Source organism: Desmodus rotundus, chromosome 2 (assembly GCF_022682495.2).
Source record: "Desmodus rotundus isolate HL8 chromosome 2, HLdesRot8A.1, whole genome shotgun sequence".
NCBI lineage: Eukaryota > Metazoa > Chordata > Mammalia > Chiroptera > Phyllostomidae > Desmodus > Desmodus rotundus.
Window position 1 is genome coordinate 203700035 of NC_071388.1, and position 22056 is coordinate 203722090.

Consider the following 22056-nt stretch of genomic DNA (forward strand, 5'->3'; position numbering starts at 1 on the left):
ACTGAGCTGGTAGGTCTTTCATTATTGGTGAGGAGAAGAGTAAAAAGGGAGATTTAATGTTACTATGTGCACATTCTATCATCATGAATTATTTTTATTGTTCAGATCCATCACCTGTTCATTGGCAGCCCAGCTATCACTTCGTCTCACACACCATCTCTAGTCCGTGAGCAGGCCCCCCCATGAGGCCAATAAATGATCATGTGAACTTGGTCTGTCAGGTAGGATGGATAGCAAACCAAGGCAGGGAGGGGGCGGGAGACGGGTCTCTTCCACTGACTCAGCAGTCCCAAGCCTGGTCTGATAATATTGCCAGGTGTCCCAACATCACAGGAAACACCATATTAGGACAGGAGGAGGGAGTCCTTGAAATTCTATGTAGCGTTTCCACTGTCTGGGTAAGAAAGCCTTGAAACTTTAATCCCAAGGCTTGGAAAAGGAGGCGGTCCTCAGAGCCCAAAGGGAAAAGCCCATAAAACAACTTTGGTGAATTGCCTACCTCTGGTCACTCTGTTTTAGGAGGGAGTCCCTAACGCTTACAGAAGGAGCCCATAAATGACTTTGGGAAAGTGCCCCAACTGTAATTAACTGCCTCCTGTCACGTATCTGCTTTACAACAAGATAAACAAATGGGGTCTGGAGCAAGATCAGGATTCGGGCTGACAGACCTCTGCATATACCTACGTTTGGGTAGTCACGCCACCCCCCACCCAAGCTGGTACCATGTTTACCTGCCGATCAGTATGTAACTTCTTCACCCCATCCCCCTAACTATATAAGTCCTCAGAACAAAGGACTCTCTCTCTCTCTCTCTCTCTCAGCGCTCTGGCTGACAGGCCTTAGGCCTCCCAGGCACTTGCCACTGCAGCCTGTGGCTGCCTTTACCTTTGCCACCCTTACCCTGCTTTGCCCTGAACCTGTGCCTTTCACCCCCCACCTCGACAAAGCCAGTTCTCTTCCGCGAGAACAGAACGGATCGCCAACGAACGCCGCTAGCATGCTAGTAGACTTGCTGATCTGTAATTCTTTACTGCACTGGCCAGAAGAACCGAGTTTCTAGGAGTTTCTGGGTCAGGTAAGACTGTCCCGGACCATAATGAGGGCTCAGCAGCTCACAGAGAGCCCGCCAGAAGCACTCCACACAAAAGACAGGGACAGCCACACAGCTCACAATTTCCGGGTATGCCAGGGTTGCTGATCCTCAAGGTGGGCCGACCTGCCACTTCCATCACTTTAGCACCTTCTCTTCCAGTTCAGGCCAACACACCACCCTCTGTGCTCACATCATGTACCCCACAATGTACGTTTCTGAACTTGCTTAGCAATTAATGATATTCCTTACTAAAAAGTGTGTCTGGAGACACCCCTGAAGAGAGTCCAGGCAGAAGTGTACTTGCTTTGAAATGTCTTAGATCCAGATTTGTTCTTCTGGAAGTTCACTTTCAGGCCTGGATCTTTTTGTCAACCTCATTCAGATCACAGAACTACCAGGGGCTGTGATGTGGCTCATGTCCCTGGGACAGGGCAAGGACAGCACCCAAAGCCCAGTGGAATCCTGGTCTCCCCCCCTTCATGGCCTCCCTGGGCTGCTGCTCACTGACAGCTCCCTTGGGGGAATCTGTTCCCCGCAGGGTGTGCTCTTCTTCCAAGAAATCAAGCAGCTTACCCCTCCACCTCTATTGTAGACTCTGGGCCAGGAAGACAGATGGATCTGCATCACCCAGGCATCATGAGTTTTGGGAAGTGACCAAAACAAAATTTTCCTGGAAGGAAATTTTTTTTCCTAAGCAGCATCTTGCAATAGTTCATCTTTTGATTTGTGCCTCCTATTTCAGTGTGTTCCTCATCCAACCCGCTGATTAAATCCAGACCCTGCGCTCCCTCAGAGACATGCTCTTGGTCTGAAGTCCCCCTGCAAGAGCTCTGAGACAAGCTCAGTCCAGATGGCTGCCAGGTTTGTCTGAGCAGGTCAACCTTACAGGCCTTAATGCAGGTGGCTTCCCCCTCTGATCCAACTCAGGAGGCGCTGTTTCCCAGCTCCCGCTCTTTGGGGATTTATACCCTCTTCCTCTGCTTTCATCTCAGCTCTTTGCCCTGCAGTAGAGACAGCAGCCAGGCAGCTAGTTGCCTGCGGCAGCTGCAAAGATGACTTCATTCAAGGGCTGTGTAACGTGTCTCAGAGATGCAGGGCCTCCCACCCCAAGGAGCACAAGCGCAGGGCCAACAGAGGGCTGTGGGCTGCAGAGGACTCAGATTTGTCTCTCCATGAGTGCAGAGCTTGCCCAGTTGCTTTCATGTCCAGTGCAAGGCTCGTTAGCTCCGCTGAACTATTCCGCATATTCCAAGAATCAAATTTGGGGTCGAGTCTTTCCCAGCAGCAATGTCGTCATAATCCTAGAATTTGAGTGTTGGATTTATGCAGACTCATTAAATGATTCTTTCTACTTTTCCTATGTTCAAAATTTTCATAATTAAACATTTTATAAAGTCATCTGGGGCCCACTGGCTGTTTGAACACTGGAGAAGTCAAATGAGAATATCCCACTTACAGCCAATGGGATCTCGGCAAGTCTTAAGAACTGGAAAGTTAGGTAGCAGGTTCAGCACACTGCTCTGAACTCATGAACATACAAAGCAGAGCCAATCTGGGTAGCGCCCAGGTGAAGCTTCAGACCTACGCAGTTTTTTAAAAAATGATGTTTATTGATTTTAGAGAGAGGGGGAGGGAGAGGGAAACATTGATCGGTTGCCTCCCATATGCACTCCCACCAGGGATCAAACCTGCAACCTAGTCATGTGTCCTGACTGGGAATTGAACCCCCAGCCCTTTGGTGTATGAGACAATGCTCCAACCAACGGAGCCACACTGGCCAGGGCAGACCTGGGCAGTTTGCCTTTGTGACAAAAGTATTCTTTGTGCTCACACCAGGTTAAATAGGTTAAGTATACCGAGTGGGCAGTGAGCCTTACCCAGGTCACATAAGGAAGGGTAGTTCTTTTTAGTAAACCACTTCCTAGAACAAAAAAGGATTTTTTTAACCATCACTGTTTTCCATGAGCACAGGCTCAGATAAAGTACAACACTGCTAATCTGTAAAACTGTGAAAACACTGTCCACGTTACAGATGTGGTGTGAGAATTAAAATAATCTGTGTTATTCCTTATCTGTGAGTTGAAAATAAATGTTAACTTTTATTTTTATTTTTTATTCATTTATCTTTAGAGAGAGGGGAAGGGAGGGAGAAAGAGGGAGAGAAACATCAGTGTGTGGTTGCCTCTCACACATCCTCAAACGGGGACCTGGCCCGCAGCCCAGGCATATGCCCTGGCTGGGAATTGAACCAGCGACCCTTTGGTTCGCAGGCCAGCACTCAATCCACTGAGCCACACCAGCCAGGACAAATGTTAACTTTTATTATCATGAACAGGAAAATTGTTTTCAATACATGTTACTTGGACAGGATGTCTCCTCCTGCTAAATACAGCTCTTCTTTGAAGGCAGTCTCGAAAGAGCTCGGTGGGGCTGGGGGCACAGGGGATGGTGGCCACAGACTATCTTAGGGCTTCTTCTTCTACCTTCTCCATGCCTTCCCTGTTTCTGCCTTCTCGGATGCATGGAGATGGAAACATGGACATGGAAAGACGGAGGCTCCCACCCCAGAGCCCCAAAGTCTGGAAAAGAAGGATTTTCTCTGTCCCTAGCAACCTCCCCAGCCTCCAGCCCAGAGTTGGGCTGACTTCAGTTCAAAAAGACCACGTGCAAGGAGAGGTAGGCTATGTGTTCGTTTTATTTCTAAAAATCCAAATACCACGCGGGGGTGGGGGTGGGGGGAGAAAGGGTTCCTCTGAAATCCCTGGAAATTGCTGCTGTGGGATGGAACCCTGATGCCTGGAGTTTTAAGGCAGATCTTGGACGACATTTCTGGTTCTAAAGTGGTCCCGGGTCACTCCAGTAAAATGGGAATAACGAATTCCGTCTTTTTCCTGGGATACAACGAGCCCCTTAAGGTTAGGTGTTGAGCTGCTCCGGCTCCTCCCCAGAGCTGGGCCAGGAACAGGGCCAAGAGCAACGTCCGTGGAAATGAACGCCGGCAAAGCGGTGGAGCGTAGAAGCAGAGACGCGGCCGCGCAGCGTGCGACCTCCAGCGGCCAACTTCGCTTTACTTCCTCCACCAAGAAAGTTCGCCCCCGGAGTTCCCGAAGTTCCCGCTTTTCCTCCCAGTATGCTCCGCGCCGCCCACGTCCCACGATTGGCTGCTCCTCCCCACGTGACGCCAAGCTGGCGGCAGCGGTTGCCGGGGCGACGGCTGGAGAAGTGGCCGCCGGGCAGGGCAGGCGCGGGCCCCAGCGGCGGAGCCGCAGGTAAGCACGTCCCCAGGTGCGACTGGGCCACCCCCGAGCCCGCCGTCCCCTGGCGGGAGGAGCAGCGGTGGGGCCCGAAGGCTGCGGCTCTGCCGAGCCCTCGCCTGGAGGAAAGCCCCCACGCGCCAGCCTGGCAGCCGCTGCAGGATGCCTCCGCTGCGCGCCTGCGGTCCAGGGCTCTCGCTGCGGCGTGGGCCCCAGGCGGCCGCCCCGACCTACCGAGGACAGGCCCAGCTGCTTCCCACCAGTAGTCCCTCATCTTTGCTGCAGTGGGCCACACTTGGAGGGGTCCCCAAGTCCTCCAGATCGGTAGTGAAGGCGCGAGCGGGTGGCCTGGGACTTCTCGATTCCCCCCCTCCGTTTTCTCCATCAGCTGATCTACCTTCCCAGACACCCCGGTTAGATCCAGATTTCATCCATTCTAAGCAAAAATAGGATACTTGCTATGCAAATTCTTCTTTCAGACACATCCCATAGTCTTACGCTTAGTCACAAACCCTGTAATACAGAAATCCAGAAGCTGCCACTACAACTCTCCAAAGTGAAGAAGTTCTCTCTAGTTTCTGCATAAAGTAGAGCAGCGGTTCTGAAAGTTGAATGTGCATAAAAGTCATCCGGAGAGCTTGTTTAAAACGACTTTGGGGCATCGTGCCTGCGTAATGCTCAGTAAGATTAGGGTGGTGCTAGGAATTTCCATTTGCACAAGCATCGCAGGTGATTCTGATTCAGGTTGTCCGAACTTTGAGTCATACTGTGTAGCGGTTAAGACTGGTCTGGATTGAAAGTCCCACTTTGTCACATGCTCGCTGAGTTACTGGGAGCACTTCTACCTCCCTGAGCCTCAGCTGTCTGAACTGTAAAAGAATATAAAGCATGCTCACCTCTCAGGTTTACCGTGAAAATTAAATGTGCACCTTTTTGCACATTGTCTGGCATACATTAAACCCTCGATAAATGAACCTACTGTGATTTAAGCGTTTAGAGAATTTTTTCTGAGAAGGTCAAGTCATGGAATACCCAACAGTGGCTTACCTTCACTGACAGATCACAGGAGAGTCCTATGCAAATGATGATCCCGAAGAGCTTCTCTGAGGAAGTGGTGTTTATTAAGTACAGGGCTTTGCCAGGTGAAGAAAGAGCTGGGGAAGCTGTCACCAGGCAGTGAGAACGATATGTGCAAAGGCCCTGAGGGAGGAAGGAGCTTGAGTTCTCAAAAACAACAGTTTTCTTTTTCCAGGGCCTTCAAAAGTGCTATTTCTTCTGCTTGGGCTTCAGTTATTCGTTAGATGTCTTAGGTGCCTGTCATGCAGACTCTGCTAGGTTCTGGAGATATAAAATTCAAATACAGCTTCCTGCCTTGGTAAACAGAGTGGTAAGTATAGCAGGAGAAGTAGATGTAGGATGCAGAGGTACCCCAAAGGGGAGAGAATTACCTTGATGGGGATGGAAGGCAAGGGTTCATGCAAGACTTCCTAGAGGAGGTCAAATCTGAACCTCCAAACTCAATGATGAATGGAGTTTGCCCGTGAGGTGGGGGTAGTTCACCAATCAGAGGGCTTAGAAAGAGCATGTTGTCTCGGGGAATGGCTGGGAGTTCACGATTGGCAGGGCCTAATGGTGAGGCAGTGGTAGAAGGAAGCAGGGAGAGAGACAGGGGATGGCGGTCCTCAAACAGTAGCTGTCTTTCTCCTCACACCTGTGGATCCGGCAGGCCTGGAGGTGGCAGATGGGGTCCATGTCCTCCCTCCTCCTCATTGCTACTTCCAGATCACCGCCCCCCTCCTTTGAAGTACATGCCATGGGCTTTCCCACGTGCCACCCTTCCTTGAGGCAGTCGCCTATCGGGGGCACAGCTGTTTTTCTTGAAGACTGTAGCTCCTGGCTCACTGTCTACCTCTCTACTTCCTCAGCTTCATTTTTGGTTTCAGCATCCTGGCCGCACACATTTCTCATCCTCCTTACTCTTTGGCATCTTTCCCTCCATCGTCCTCATCTGCCCATTGTGTGGTCATGAACCTTTTATTACTGCACCCCCTCCATGATTTTGATTCGAAGCACCCTCCGCCCTCTCTGACCACCACCTTCTGTCTCTCACGCTCACATGAATGTGCCCTCTTGGGCAGGCCTTTGACCCCATTGCTGCTTCACTGGGTACAGCACCCTTATGTGCCTCCCCTCCCCCCTTCTTAACAAGGCTTAGCTTCAAAGCTCTGTCACCATTACGGTGTTTTCTCTCTTCCCTGTCTTCTGGAATAACCGCTCTCTGACGAACCTAACTCAGACTTGGAAGGTGGCTGGAGAAAACAAAAATCGTGTGGACTTTTTGTCAATGTTTGATATTCTTACTTGGGGGCAGAGCGAGGGATTAGTGACCATTTATATACATCAGATTAATTCTGATGCCTAGTCTTCCTTAAAGTAGACGAATTGACCTTATCGTTAAACTCTGTTCTGTTCTGAATACACTTTGTGGTCCCGACTATTTGAATTACGCACACCACATCACAGCACATTAGGAAACCCTAAGCAAGGAACATGACCTTCCTCAGTCTCAGCAGCGATCTTTGACTTTCTCGTTCACCTCACCTTCCAGTCCTTGTCCGCGTCAGTTTACATGTAGAAAGAACTCCTATTACTGATTACATAGAGGAAAGAACTACCTTTGACTTTAGCTACCCTATTTCCTAGTGCTGCTGTGATAAATTGCCATAAATGTAATGGCTTGAAACAACACAGGTTTATTATTTTATAGTTCTGAAGGTCAGAAGTCTGAATGGGTCCCACTGTACACAAGTCAGGGCGTTTGTAGGGCTTGTTTCTTTCTGGACAATCCAGAGGAGAATCCCTTCTCTGCCTTTCCCAGATTCTAGAAACTTCCTGCATTCTTTGGCTCCTGGCCCTTCCTCCACCTTCAAAGCCGGCAGTGGCTGGCCGAGTCTTTCTCACTGTGCACCACTCTGGCTCTGACCCTCCTGCTCCCCACTTTCCTTGTAAGGACCCTTGGGCTTACAGTGGACACCCGATAACCCAGGCTACTCTCCCCATGTTAAGGTCACAGTGGGCAACCTCAATGCCATCTGCAGCCTTAATTCCCCCTTGCCTTGTCATGTGACCCAAGACAGCTTCCTGGAATAAGGGTGGGGCACCTTTGGGAGCCACTGTCCTGCCCAGCACAGCCACCTTTTCGTGATTTCACAGATGGCTAAAATGAAAGCTTTTGTTTTGCTTTGTAGAGATTTTTGCTGTGAGAATTAACAGTAACCTTTCAGTATGGGGGATATCCCGGCTCACGAATCCGAGTTGCTTGGACTAGTGAAAGAGGTAGGTATGTCACATCCCGGTCACGGAAAAGCACGTTGAAAACCCTGAAACCTGCATGTACAGTGCAGCCCGTTCTGCAGTGCCTCATGGCGTTAGTTATCTGTGGCCCGTCACAAAATTCTCCCCGTGTTCATATTTTGTTTTCATAACTGAACTGAAGTCTTAAAGCTGTTTTTTTTAGAATTCTTTTTAAAGAAAACCGTGAAAGCAGCACGTGGTTCTAGTAAAAGATTCAAACATACGGAAGTATAAAATTGAATTTTCCCGCTCTTCTCCTGCAGTGACCACGGCTAATGGTTTAGCGCATTACCTTTCCTTTTCCGTGAATGTCCAAAATCCATTCTCGTGTCTGCGGTTTGTTTTACAAAATGCGATGGTACCACGCGCATTGTTCTGTAGCTTGTCTCTTACCTGTCAGCAGTAATGTGGCCTAAACGTCTTCCCGCGACCCTCACCCTTTTTAATGCTGTAGTGTTTCTCTGAGTGGCAGCATCCTGAGTACTCAGCTCGTGCCTGTGAATGGACATTCAGGTGTCCACGCTGAAGCTTTTGAAGGACAGGACCCACACCTGATGCCTTTCAGTGTTCCCTACTGCGTTTAGAGTGGGGCTGGCATTTGTTGGCAGGATCATGAGTACATTCTGAAAGCTGTCCCCGCAGAGGGTTGTGGGCAGGACCTGGCAAATAGCCACAGGTAGGGGAGGCGGAAACAGAGGAGTGGCTGGCAGCCGGAAGGAAGGCGGAGTGTCACGCACAGCAGACACGGAGCGCAGGGTGGAAACGCAGGGGAGAGGGCTCAGTGGTGCTCTCTGCATGAGGACCACCTTTTAATGACTTCTTCTCTCAGGGACAGGCGTTCTTTCTAGTCCCTCTGTTCCAAGTAACAAATTCGCAGAGGCCGATCAGAGCCGAAACCATCTGGCTGCCTGCCTGCCTGTCACTCACTTTCCCAGACTGCCGCGCACATTTCTTTCCCGTTAACAACGATAAGGAACCAAGGAGCTCAGTTTCCTTCCGAGAGCGAACTTGGGTCCGTAAAGAAACATTTTCTACGTCAATGTCTTTCTAGGCTGTTAGTGTGTGCATGGATAAGTGAATTCCAAGCTGGGTCCCAAAGTACTTCCACCGACCGGGGTGACAGCCCATTAACCCCATTAGAAATTGGGGCTAATACCGAACTAGTACAATTGCATCAAAGGCGGCTGCTTCGTGGGTGTTAGAGCAGAGAGCTGTATATACTTTTGTGTTTTCTTTTATAGTATTTAGATTTTGCTGAATTTGAAGAGACCTCGAAAACATTCTCAAAAGAATGCAAAATAAAGGGAAAACCGTTACGTAAAACAGCAGGTGACTCTTTGCGGGACTCCAAGTCACTGATAATCCAGGTAAGGGTTGGCTTTCTTTTAAATCTCTGTTGATAATCAGGATGCTCCGAACTTGTAAAAAAAAAAAATGCTGCCATGTGAGAATGTGGTAATCTTTTCTGCAGACCTGGTCACAGGGACTTTTAGACTTCACAGCTCTGTGCCCTGCCTAGGAAGGGAGTGGTGACACAGGTCTTCCACAGATGCTCTAGGGAAAGAGACAAAGAGGAAACCTGGAGGAGACAGACGTGATCCCCACCCTGAGGCGTTTCAGGTTGTCGATTCCAGTGCCGGGACACGGAGGGAACAAACCGGAGCCAAACCTCTGCCCGCCCAGTGCTTGTGCTCTAGCTTGGGGAGCCTGGGGCGGGGCAGGTCCTGCTGACGGACAGCGTTCTGGCCTGAGCTGCTCGTTAAACACGAGTGGGCTGCAAAGGGTAGGCGTTATACGGTCCTCAGCTCTCAGGGTTAGGAGGACCTTAAAAGCCCTCGCTTCAACCATTATTTGACGTTGCCATCCCACTGGTAACCTTCTAGATGAGTTCACCCTGACTGCATCCAGTGACGGGAGAACATAGAATTTCTGAGGCAGCGTATTTCAGCTTTGCATGATCTCATTATTTTCATAAATCTAATTTGTTTCAATATACCCACTTCCAAGAAGAATTTTAGACTTGTTTGCAGAGGCCCACGGAGTAGCTGGAAGTTAGGCCACGGTGACCGCCTATCTGCCCCTGGTCCCTGGCTCCCCAGTGGCCTGGCTTGGGGCACCACTGAGTGGGGGCACCATCGGAGTGGCCCACGGAGCTCCAGGCGGGCTGTGCCCTCTGCCCAGAGCTCCAGGCACCTGGACCCTGAGCTGCTGCCACAGTGATTGGGACTATCCGGAACTTCATTTCTGCCTTGAACCTAAATCCGAAAAACTATGCAGCAGGGATTTGTGATGGGTCTGTTGTCATTCTTCTTGTGCGGCAGCTGGTGTGATCACTGCCACCTCCTTTCTCCAAAGTTCTCTATGCCAGCCACTGCGTGCTGAGTGGGGAAGCTGCCCCTGCCCTGCGGAGTCAGACTCAGCCGTGAACCTGCCGGGTCTGGGCTCTGTCTCCTATCTCCAGCCTGTCTGTGTTCAGAGGGCCCAGTCTCTCTCTGGGCGACCGCTTCCCACAGTGCCATCTCAGCTCACCGTGGCAGCGCCGCCTACGAGGCCTGGGTCTGACAGTGTCAGTGTGAGCTCCTGCCACAGGGATGCTGGGCACTGTGCTGTCAGCGAGCTACTGATGTAGGAGGTTTGCTCCGCTGTGGCCTGGCGGCTCTCGGCCCGGCCTGTGTGTACCCGCTGCAGGCTGAGGGTCAGCAAGGCCGGGGGGCGGCTGCACGGTGTTTCTGCGCCTTCGGGCACTCTGTCTGCAGGCCTCTGACCGACACCTGAGCTGTTCTATTTCAGGGGCCCTAGATGTTTCCTCGGTGTCTTATAAAGCCCAGGTTTGAAATTGCAAAGGGGTGGTGGAAAGGCAGGGTCGGTCTGCGGGAACCTCAGCCTGTGGAGCTTGAAGCCCCCTGGGTCTCCAGTTTTCTGTCCCTTACCTTCGAAAAGGAGACTTGTTTTCCTCACGCCGAAACCCCGGAGTGCTGGGGTCTCCGAGGCGTTGGGAGGGTTGCGAGAACTGGGGGGGGGGGAGCGGGCACCCTATGACGGTTCTGTCTGCTGTGTTCTCCGCAGAAGGACCTCCTTGCCGCCTTTGACAGCGGGGACCAGAAGGCATTCTTCGGCTTATGGGAGGAGCACCTTCCCAGTTCGCTCCGAGACGGCGACTCCCTCGCTCGGAAGTTGGAATTCTACCTTCACATCCATTTTGCCATCTATTTGCTGAAACACTCCGTGGGGAGACCTGTAGGTTCCCCGTGTGGTGCGGGCTGGTCCCAGTCATGCGTTAAGGGAGAACGGCGGCTGCTGTTTTCCGATGAGCACTAATTTAGTTTCACGGCCATTTCATCCCACGGAGGGGGGATAGGGGTCTGCGTTCCGATGGGGCGATTCTCCACCTATTCCCACCTCATTTATTCTCCACCTCATTTATTTTCTCATTTACATGGAGAGTTAACGATTTCTGTGTAAGCTATATTGTTTTCCTGAATACCTCAAGTTTTTGAAAACTTAGCATTCATATACATACATACATGTATGTCTAAGAGAACACGCATGTAGACCACACATTAGACCATATATTAGAACAGAAATTTAGGCATAAACAGTGGGAAAGCCTGTGCCTATCTGTGCAAGTGCGTTTGAGTGATAAGTTGAATTCAGCTTCTGCAGTCTTTCCCCAGGTGGGGCTGTAGGCACGTGGAGGGGAGGCTGTGAGTGCAGAGCAGAGGACAACAGGAGAGCAGGGCCAAGCTGGCGTGCGTTTGGTTTGTGACTTCTCTATGCCTTGCCTGCCCCTGGAGGGACTTTTGCGGGGTCGGGGGGGTTGTAGCTGGAGAAGGGCTTAGCCACGGAGGGACCCACTTTCCAGGGCATCGTGAGAGCTGTTCTGGGGCAGCCGCTCCTCAGGGTGGTGCTCGAGTGGGCACGGTTGTGGGAGATTGTCATCCTGTTAGTACTTATGTATCAGGTGAAAAAGTCAATAAGCATCTATGTATTTTATGTCTGGCGGTCAGAAGAGGGCTTCACGACACAGGTACAGTGAGGGGCAGTGATGGGAAGAGCAGGCTTCCCCGAACTCGAGGCTGTGAGCGTGGCACTGCCAAGGCCAGGGTGGTCCGGGGAGGAAGGCTCCAGATTCAGGGCTGAGCAGGTCTGCTCACCCATCCTGCTCCTGGGGCCCAGGAGGAAGCGGGAACCCTGGGAGGAACTTCCCTCACCTTGGATTTCACATGGAATTAGTGAAGCAGATAAGATCAGTTCTCAGATGCCTTAAAAAAAAAGATTTTACATATTCATTTTTAGAAAGAGGGGAAGGGAGAAAGAAAGTGTGAGAGAAACATCAGTCGGCTGCCTCCCATGGGCCCGCAACCCAGGCGTGTACCCTGACCAGGAATCAACCCGGCCGCCCTTCAGTTCTCAGGCCGGCGCCCAGTCCGCTGGGCCACACCAGCCAGGGTCTCAGTCACCTTAATGAAGGAAAAGAGCGTGATATGGAAACTTCAGCTGCAAAAACCTGTTCGCTTCAGAAACGTCTCCTGAGGGAATCATGGGAATGCACACAAATATTTATGACCTCTGAAATGCGGAAACAGTGCCCGTATGAAATAATGGGGAATTGGTTAAACTGTGACAGACCCACAGGGCGAGGTTTTGTCTTGCCATTAACAGTGATGTGTGTGGTGGATCTTAAAGATGTGAGAAAATGTAGCGAAGTGGAAGACAGCCAACTGAACATGTGTCTGTTCCTGATGTCCCTGACAGTTTCATGAAGGGGTGGAGCAGGGGTGATGTTAGAACCACGAGGCAGCACTCTTGCCAGGCCAGGTGGGCGGGCCGCCTGCAACGTGGCTGCAGTGAGAGGCCGGGGTGGACGGGTGGACTGGGAGTCAAGTAGGGGACCTCAATGAGTGTCTTCCCTTCCTTGTAGGACAAAGAGGAGCTGGATGAAAGGATTTCTTACTTCAAAACCTACCTGGAGACCAAAGGGGCAGCGCTGAGCCAGACCACCGAGTTCCTCCCGTTCTATGCCCTGCCTTTCGTTCCCAACCCAGCGGTGCACCCGTCATTCAAGGAGCTCTTCCAGGTCAGTGATGGCCTGTGGCCCGTGTCACGCCCCACGCAGCACTGTGGTCACGCCTAGTTCACGCTGGCGGCTTCTGAATGAGGCGGCAAAAAACTGAAAATGGGCTTCTGTTACAGTTTAAGACTATTCAGATAACGTGCTTTCACAAACTTCTTGTGCCATAAAACGTGATTTGTTTTGGTTCACCGAGACTTGTTAATCCAGACCGACATAACTCTTTTTAATACACAACATCTCAGATCATTTCATGTGAACGTGTTCAGTATTGCAGGGATAATTTATTCAGTATATTGGCAATTAGTTGCCTGAAAAAGAACTAGAGTGTTTTCCACAATTGCTGGCCATGTATGTTTTATTGATAATTTGTATTAAAATTCTCACTTGGCAAATACTTGGCTACCTGATTTGTACTATTATTTCCATTAGACTGTTTGCCTATATCTCTTTTGTTATACTTTATTATTTTTTTAAAGACGACTTATTTTTTTAAATGTCTTTTTAAAAATATTTATTTGTTTTTACATAGAGGGGAAGGGAGGGAGAAAGAGAGGGAGAGAAATATCAGTGTGTCATTGCCTCTTGTATGACCCCTACTAAGGACCTGGCCTGAAACCCAAGCATGTTCCCTGACCTGAAATCGAACCGGCGACCCTTTGGTTCGCAGGCCAGCGCGGCACTCAATCCACTGAGCCACACCAGCCAGGGCCTAAATACATAAAAGCTTTTAAAAAGGGGGGGGAGGGGATGTTAGGTGTCCTCACAGCGAAGACCTGTGTTTGTGAAGCAGCAGTGTGGCTGCAGCCTTACTCACGGTGAGGAGGTGGAGCCCACAGCTGGGGGAGGAGGCGGGGCGCAGCCGCGGCTGCAGCTGCGATGAGGAATTGAGAGAGCATCGGTGTTCGTGGAGTCGGCTTATTCCTTTTCTTCGCTTTGGCTGCTCTCCACATAGGTTCTTTTAATGGTCATCATAGATACTTTAGTGTGTGTGCATCAAAAGAAGCTCGTGTCTTTATTCTCTTCCTGACCATTACAAGGATCTTAGAATGCATTAGCCTCGTTCATCCTCTTTCTGGTTTCTGGGCCATTACTGTCAGGTGTTTTAGTCATTTACGTCACTGCCACAAATTAGAATGTTTTGCTATTTATGCAGTTGGTGTGTGTATAGCCTCACCCTCACCCTTGCCAGGGCGCCGCTCCTGCTCCATCCCACGCTGAGGACCTTCCCCTGGGATCACCTTCTGCCCCACCTTAAGTACTTTCCTTTGAATCTCCTTTGGTTGCAGGTCCTTCTTCCAGCTCTTGTTTGTGCGGAAGTGTCTTTACTGCACTCTCAGAACAGCGGGTTCAGCCTCTCCCGTCCAGCACAGGGGGGTGTTGCTGTTTGTCTCCCCGCTCCCACGGCTGCTGCTTCGGAGTCGGCCCTTGGTCTAACGCTGCCCTTTTCTCTTGCCTTTACGATTGTGTCACTGCCCTCAGTGTGTCTAGGGACTCCCAGATATTTGTTCGGTTTTATTTTTCAATCTGTGTTGATTTGTGTTGGCCAACATCACCGCCAGTCCCTGGGATTCTTCCTGTGGACTTGAGCACAGAGAGCCTAACGTGAGTTGGTCTCCTGTGGCTGCCGTAACAGAGGGCCACAGATGAGATGTCTTAAACTAAGAGAACTTTGTTGTCTCCCAGCTTAGGAGGCCAGAAGTCTGAGATCCAGCCCTCTGGCAGCAGGGCTGTGCCCCCTGAAGCCTCCAGGGGAGGATCCTTCCTTGCCTGTTCCAGCTTCTGGAAGCTTCGAGTGTCGCTTGGCTTGTGGCAGCATAATGCCAGTCTCTGATCTGTCTTTACATGGTGTCTTTTCTCTGTGTCTTTGTCTAAAACTGCCTTTTTCTTACAAAGACACCATTCGTGTTACATTAAGAGCCCACCCTGCTCCAGAACAACCTGTCTTAACTAATCACATCTGCCAGGACCCCGTCCCCAGTGACCTCACATTCTGAGATGGGGACTTCAACATACCTTTTCAGGGGACACAGTCCAACCCATAGCACACATCATAAATAAAATTATCACACTGTGTCAGGGAATTACAAAGTCTTTTTAAAATACCAGACTTAGCTTATCTGGTGGTATGTTTCTGAAGGTCTGGGAAGACTCTGGATAGACTGGGTGGGGCAGGAGGCGTGGGTGAGGCCCCAGAGCTGGGGAAGAGAGGGTGGGGCGGGTGAGCAGATAGGAATTTTCCGTGGTAAACAGCTTCTGCCCGGTGGAATTTCTTAGTTTGGGTAGCAGGTATCTCCCTACGAAGGCTGTCAGGGAGATGGCGCTGAGGAGGAGTGTGTTGCCGGTCGCCCTTTCTTCTGTTGCTACTTACCTCATTACTTTTCCTTCTCCAAGAGCCTTATTTGAGACAAATTATTTATTTTTAAGGGACAACTCAAACTAACGTACCCCATAATTCTTGACATGATGGAGTCTTTGAGGCGCTGTCCTTTTTCCTCCCCTGGACGGGTCCATGGAAGCGGGTCCCTCTCTTCGGGAGACCGTTGGTGACTTAGTGACTGTTGTGTGTGCCTGCCGGCACCGTGTATGCCTCAACTGGCCTGAATTCTTCTCGGTGTTCAGCCTAATAAGGTTACTTGTCGTGCTTGGGTTTAAATCACACGAAGTATTCAAATCCCGGACAGGGTTATTTTTTCCCTGTTTATGAAAGAGCTCTGTGTCCTTTTCCTGCCGCGGGTGCTCGGCTCTTCGATGCATGAATGGTCAGCTGTCCTGAAACCCGCGTGTCACCGCACCACACCGCTGCCAACACGTCTTGCTTACTTAACCCTACGGGCACGATTTGACGATGCCGTTGACATTTCGTGATTGAGCTTTTATTTTATTTTCCTTGTTTTCTTCAGGATTCTTGGACTCCAGAGTTGAAGTTGAAGTTGGAAAAGTTTCTGGCTTTAATTTTTAAAGCCGGCAGCACACCGAAGCTTTTAACATTATATGTATCCTTTCGGAGCCGGTGGAGACCGCTGGTGTTAGAGTGGAACGCTGGCCTGGAGCGCAGACGGGCGATTGAGAATGCGGCTTTCAGGGGCCCAAGCGGCACGGAGTGCCGATGGGAGGACGTGCCAAGGCCTGGAGGGGTTGGCTTCCGTGCCATTGCATCTCTGAGACCGGCTGGGGTCTTTTTTGGTGTCATGTGCTAGGAGCTGTGTTAGGAGAAAAAAAGTGCCCATCTTCTGGAAAAGAACTCCTTGGAATAACTGTCCCTTCTTAGTGGAAAATGTTCAACCACTTTTAAGGCCTTGAGGCCCTGGCATTTGGATCAAGTGAGTTGTTATTCAAATTGGGCCTTTTTAAAAGACAGCTTTGTTGAGGTGTAATTTGCATGCCATGAGAACGCACGAGTTGGTGATTTTTAGCAAATGTGTGGAGTCGGGCAGCATGTTCACACTCCATTTGCAGTCAGGGAGCCTCTGAGAGTAGAAGGGGCACTGGCTGGACAGGAAGGTGGGGCGGCGGACACCCACACCTGGGAGGCCAGTTTCCCAGAGTCTGTTGGTCTTTAAGGACGCTTGTCTCCTTTTATTCTGGAGAAGAATGTATCATATTATTTAAAAGATTTTATTTATCTATTTTTAGACAGAAGGGAAGGGTCAGAGAAATAGAAACATCAATGCATAGTTGCTTCTGGCGCACCCCCAAGTGGGGACCTGGCCCGCAACCCTGGCATGTGCCCTCACTGGGAATTAAATAGACCACCCTTTGGTTCGCAGGTCGGCACTCAATCCACTGAGCCTCACCAGCCAGGGCTGTATCAAAAGTTATTTCATAACAAGAATATAACATTTGGAATTGTAAAGCAGGTTCTTACTCTAATTTAGTGAAAAGTTTAGGCCACTTTGCTGTCTAATACCTGCTTCCAAAGCATAGGACTCCAAAGCATAGGACTCCCTTCTCCTATTTGACCTCTTTGTCCCTGGGATCCCGTGACCCTTGTCTTCCTCAGCTTCCACAGCCTTCAGAGGCTCCAGTTGCCCGGGTCAGTCCCTGAGCCTCGCCCGAGACGGGCCGCGGCCGGGCTGAGCTGCAGCTCTTCCCTCTGCCTTTATAACCCTAAGGTTTCCTCAGGCACTTGCCCCTGCTCCCACGCCATGATGTTTGCACAGCCGACGTGTCTTCCTCTCCCAGTTCCGAACAAAGTGACAGTTGTCAGTGAAATGGGGACTTCTCCAACCTGGCTCATGGTTATTTTAGTACTCTTTTAAAAGCATTTCTCAGTGTGACTGTAATGGTACCGATGGGTTAAGATTCTAAAAGAAGTTATTTACATACTAAATCATATTTTGTTAATAGTAGCACCTGCTTTAGAGGAGTAATATGAGGATTGAGTTAACACATCAAACTTGCTTAAAACATCCATCACATAGTAAGTGCGTGATAGCTGTTAGTATTATAAATGTTTGCAAATACTTGTCACCTCTCATCCTATTCAGCGTGCTTTAAATACATTTAAACATAGCAGGTAACTACAAACATTTCTTTGTTTTCCTGGTCCCCTGGAGACATTTGCAGTTCAGGCCAACACATATTGAACTGAGTATTGTGCTAGGAATTAGGGGTCCAAAGAAAAGGCCAAGACCTACTTCTCTTGGCCAGGTTGGAGGTTTTATTAAAAATTTTTTTGATTTAATCTTTATTGTATTCTTTTCTATTACCATTTAGTCCCCTTATACCCCCTCCTCCAAGTTGGAGTTTTAAACATAATTTAAAATTTTTTTATTTAGTTAGTTTTACAGAGGGGAAGGGAGGGGAAAAAAAAGAGGGAGAGAAACATCAGTGTGTGATTGCCTCTCATGCACCCCCTCCTGGGGACCTGACCCACAACGCTGGCATGTGCCTTGACTGGGAATTGAACCAACGACCCTTTGGTTAGAGGCCAGCTCTCAATCCACTGAGCCACACCAGCGAGGGCCCAAGTTGGAGCTTTAATCAATAAAATGGAGTCTGGCACAGACAAGGGGCAGGAGCCCCAGGCAGAGGGAATGGCTGGTGCAGAAGCGCTGAGCTGCTGAGCTGGGAGGCCTGGGAAGCTGGAAAGGACTGTTGCTGGAGACAGGAAGCCAGAGGTGGGATGGGGCCTGTCAGGCCATGAAGGTATGCGTGAGTGAGGGCTTGTGGGCGAAGGGCGCCTTCCAGAGGTTTTAAGGAGAATAACATGCTCATGTTACATTAAAAAAAAAAAATCACTCTTTTTTAAATTCCTGATTATAAAATTGATCATATTATCTATAGAAAATTTAGAAAGCACAGAAATGCATTCATATGCATACATATACCCCAAAGGATGCAATGTTTACAATAAAAAGGGTAGAAGCCTGTATACATGTATGTATTTTTTAGTATTTTTATCAAATGAAGAGAGCATTTCTCTAATATCATTAAATATTGTTCTTGCAGGGCGTCCAACCTGCAGGCTGCATGCGGCCCAGGATGGCTGTGAATGTGGCCCAACACAAAATCATAAGTTTACTTAAAACCCTTTTTTTTGCTCATCAGTTTTTGTTAGTGTTTGTGTATTTAATGTGTGGCCCAAGACAACTCTTCTTCCAGTGTGGCCCAGAGACACCAAAAGGTTGGACACCCCCTGGCCATACACCCGAGAGAAGTGAAACATGTGTGGAAGGCCACCTGTGCCCGGGGGCTCGCCACGGCGTCATTCAGAATGGCCAGAGAGCGCCAAGAACCCAGAGTCCGTCAGCTGGTGGGCGTGGTGTAGCCACGCAGTGGAATACTCTTTGGCAATAAAAAATGAAGGAATCACTGACACACGTGGCAACATGCATGAACCTTGAAAACATTGTGTTAAGTGAAGGAAGCCAGTCACGGAAGGCTGCGTATTGCATGGTTCTGTTCGTATGAAGGGCCCAGACGAGGGCAGTCTGGAGAGGCAGCAGATCAGTGCTTGCCCAGGGCCGGGGACGGGAGAATGGTGGCGGATGCTAATGGTTGCAGGGTTTCTTTTTGGGGTGACGGAAGCGTCCTACCGTTCATTGTAGTGACGGTTGCACAGGTCAGTACACGGAAGACCATTGAAAGGTGCCCTTCAAATGGGTGAATTATATAATGTGCACATTACATCTCAGCAAGGCTGTCACCAAAAAAATGAAGAAAACCCACACAAAACTGGTCCAATGCCTTGCCTCCAGTCTTGCTGCCACATGTGTGGGAGCTGAGGTTTGAACCAGGCAGTCTGGCTCTCAGGATCTGTGATTGCCTGGCTGCGCTGTTTGGTTTCCATCCCAGTCCCAGCTTCCTTAGGGTAAAGCTTTAGTGCTGAAGTTATGAGTTACAGGGTATGAATTCAGATTTGCATTTTTAGTGGAACACCTCGGTAGAGCGCAGAAGGTCTTTGGAAGGGAGTACGGAGGCCAGTGGGGCTGTTGAAACAGGACATGACTTGGATGCACACAGAAGAAACTGGGGTGGGGAGAAGAGGGTTTATTGGGAGCGAGCCGTCCAGGTGAGAGAAGTCGGCAGCGGTCTTGTAGCCGTCTTAGCTGTTCAGAGCAGCACTAAGAAGCGGCCTTCGCTGTCATGAGAAGCCTCTTTCTCAGATTGGTCACAGGACCTTGAGGACTGCGTCCTGTATTCCCATTTTCCTGAACTTCCTTCTCATCCCAGAAGGAGAATGGACAGAGTCACAAAGGTGAATCATCTAGATTAAAAATTTTCAAAGATTTTATTTTGTTTATTTCTGGAGAGGGGGAAGGGAGGGAGAAAAAGAGGGAGAGAATCCTCCTATGAGAGAGAAATATCAATTGGTTGCCTCTCATACATGCCCAGACCAGCGACAGAATCTGCAGCCCAGACATGTGCCCTGACTGGGAATCAAACCAGTGACCTTCCGTTTTGTGGGAGATGCTCCAACCAACTAAGCCACCCTGGTCAGGGCTGTATTAAATTTTTTTAAATATCAGCTTTGCCACCTGAAGTTTTAAGTGGTGAGATGGAGAGAATTCCACAGACTTAGAAAAAGAGGGCTTTAAATGTCTAAATATTTGTGAAGTGCTTTGCAATCATTTTTATCTGAGATTCCTTGAGGCCCACTTCTCAGGAAGGCTGGTATTTTTTAGCTTCGTCTTGCATGTCAGGGGCCTAAGGCGGCAAGGAAGAAGCAAATCGAAGCGCCGTGCAAGGTAGCTGTGGCCGCAGCTAGGGCACCGCAGTGTGGGGGAGAATTGTTCTAGTGTCTTCACTTTCGCCTCGAACTCGCCTTGACCTAGTCTAACAGCGGCACGGAGGCCCACTCTCTGTAAAGCATTTCCATTTTTTACTTCAGAGTAGGAATTCCAGTCTTAATTTTTTTAGCAAAAGAGGATGACTTTCCATGATTAGTCATTTTTTTACCAGAGCTGTCCATTTTGCAGAAAGGTGAGAGAAACTTCAGTGAACGTGAAATTGGCCAGAGTCGGGGTGCTCTGCCTGAGTTTGTCCTTGTCACGGCATTATGAAAACCGCTTAAATGATCAGGCCCATCAGTGCTGGAAAGCGGACGGGTGTGCTTCAGGCCGTGCCTGGGAGCCTCGGGCACCATCCGCAGTTTCCAGCAGGTGGGGTTTCACTACGTGACACAGCGCGTTTGCCCTTCCCCAGCAGAGGAATGCCGGCGAGGGTTGCAAAACTCCCTGCCATTTTTCTTCATGTTTCCTTTTAGAGAGTTAAAGTTTTCTAAAGAAAGGACGAATCGGTAAATGAGTTAGCTCTTTGCTTTCCAGGAAGCTGACAAGTGACTGATGCTTTAGTAGCTTCAGATGAGAAGAGTTTAAATGTTCGTGTTTGTCCTCGGGAGCCTTGCAGGTCCCAGCCCAGTTCTGGATTCTGGGTCTGTTGGCTGTGCCGTCCCTCCTGGAGCTCAGAGGGGACAGACCCCGCTGACCCTTCACAGAGGGGCCGTGGTCCTGTGCCTGAGCACGGAGGAGCAGGGGGACAGATGGGGCCTCCCTGGGTCGACGTGGAATGGGCACAGGGTCACCAGGCTGCAGCCTCGGAGCGCCTCGGGGTGGCTGTGCCCCCAGCACAGTTAGTGTCCCAGGACAGGTCCCAGCCGGTCTCTTCAGCTCCTCGGGCCCACCCCCTGCAGTGCGGGTACAGTTCTTGGCCAGCAGCTCCTTCACACCAGCCGGCATCTCACCTCCTGGTGGGAAGGATGTCAAAGACTTTGCAGTCTTATTCTGAAACCCCACCCCACCCGCGTCCTTTGAGTCCCAGAGAACTGCCTTAGTTCTGGAGGCAGTCTGCTTAGTCCCTGCTCAGGTTTGGGCTTTGCCCTGCCTGGCCCTGGGGAAAGGAAGGTGGTAAGAAACTGCTTCCTGCCTCCAGAGTTTCGCCAGCCCTGACCCCGCCTGCTCTGCAGTGTTGGAGGCTAGCTTTCTGCCTGGAACAGTTATGTCTCTGATAAGTGGCCCAATTTTGCAGAGAAAATAAGCATGGGATGGAGAGCACCAACTGAAGAAGAGCCTGTGTTTTTCTACAGATCTCTCACCTGGAGTTTCAGCAAGGAGACCAGGGTTTTCAAGGTCTCTTTAAGCTTGATTTTAATTGCGTTTTCTTAGGATAGTCCAGCAGAGCTGAGTCTGGCAGGCACGGTGTGTTTCTGTGGCTGAGTATGTCCTGAAAAGCAGGGCAGGCCATCAGAGATCAGCTCCACAGAGCACTTGGGCCCGGGGCTCGGAGCTGGGCCCGGGCCAGAGTCACGACAGCCAGTGGTCACCACTTCATCACCTCCTCCCCCAACTACTGCTGCCGTGCCCACAGGGCACAGGCATGCCTCCGATTTAATTTAATTCTAGACTCAGGTGTTTCTTTTAAATTGAATGTTTGGGTAATATTGTTATTCCGTGTGTCCTGATAAGAAGGTTTCACCGATAAAGTGAGACTTCCAGAAGCTTCCGAAGAAGTCAGGAAGAGTTCTTGGGGTGGGAAATTCTCAAAAGGAATTGCCATACATTAGAAATGGTGTTTATAGCATGTTGGATCATCATTTTCACCTAGCCATCTAAAAGAAAGAAACAGGAATATATCTTTTAGCATTTCTAGCATTAATTGATTGGGCCTCTTCAGAAAATGAACAATAGGTCGTTTTTCTAGAGTTCAGAGCCCTAAGTAGTACTTTTATTTTTTTTAATTTTTCGAGAAAGGGAGGGAGAGAAACATCAATGTGTGGTTGCCTCTTAGGCACCCTCAGCTGGGGACCCGCCCCACAACCCAGGCACGTGCCCTGACTGGGA

The 22056-nt window shown here is 49.9% G+C and overlaps 1 protein-coding gene across 10 annotated transcripts in view; it reads left to right on the forward strand.

Annotated features, from left to right (window-relative positions):
• Positions 1-4260: 4260 nt before the first annotated feature.
• ARMC9 (armadillo repeat containing 9) overlaps positions 4261-22056 on the forward strand; it is a 112759-nt gene continuing 94963 nt past the window's right edge. For 9 of the 10 annotated variants that reach the window (XR_008426222.1, XR_008426223.1, XR_006655992.2 and 6 more), the window contains exons 1-7: positions 4261-4362; positions 7596-7683; positions 8943-9068; positions 10768-10938; positions 12623-12778; positions 15676-15768; positions 19451-19475. Coding sequence is in view for 7 of the 10 variants with exons in the window: in XM_053919203.1 (XP_053775178.1) it covers positions 7633-7683; positions 8943-9068; positions 10768-10938; positions 12623-12778; positions 15676-15768; positions 19451-19475 (622 nt within the window). In the remaining 3 variants the exon portion in view is untranslated. The other variant, XM_045198097.3, reaches the window with a different exon arrangement.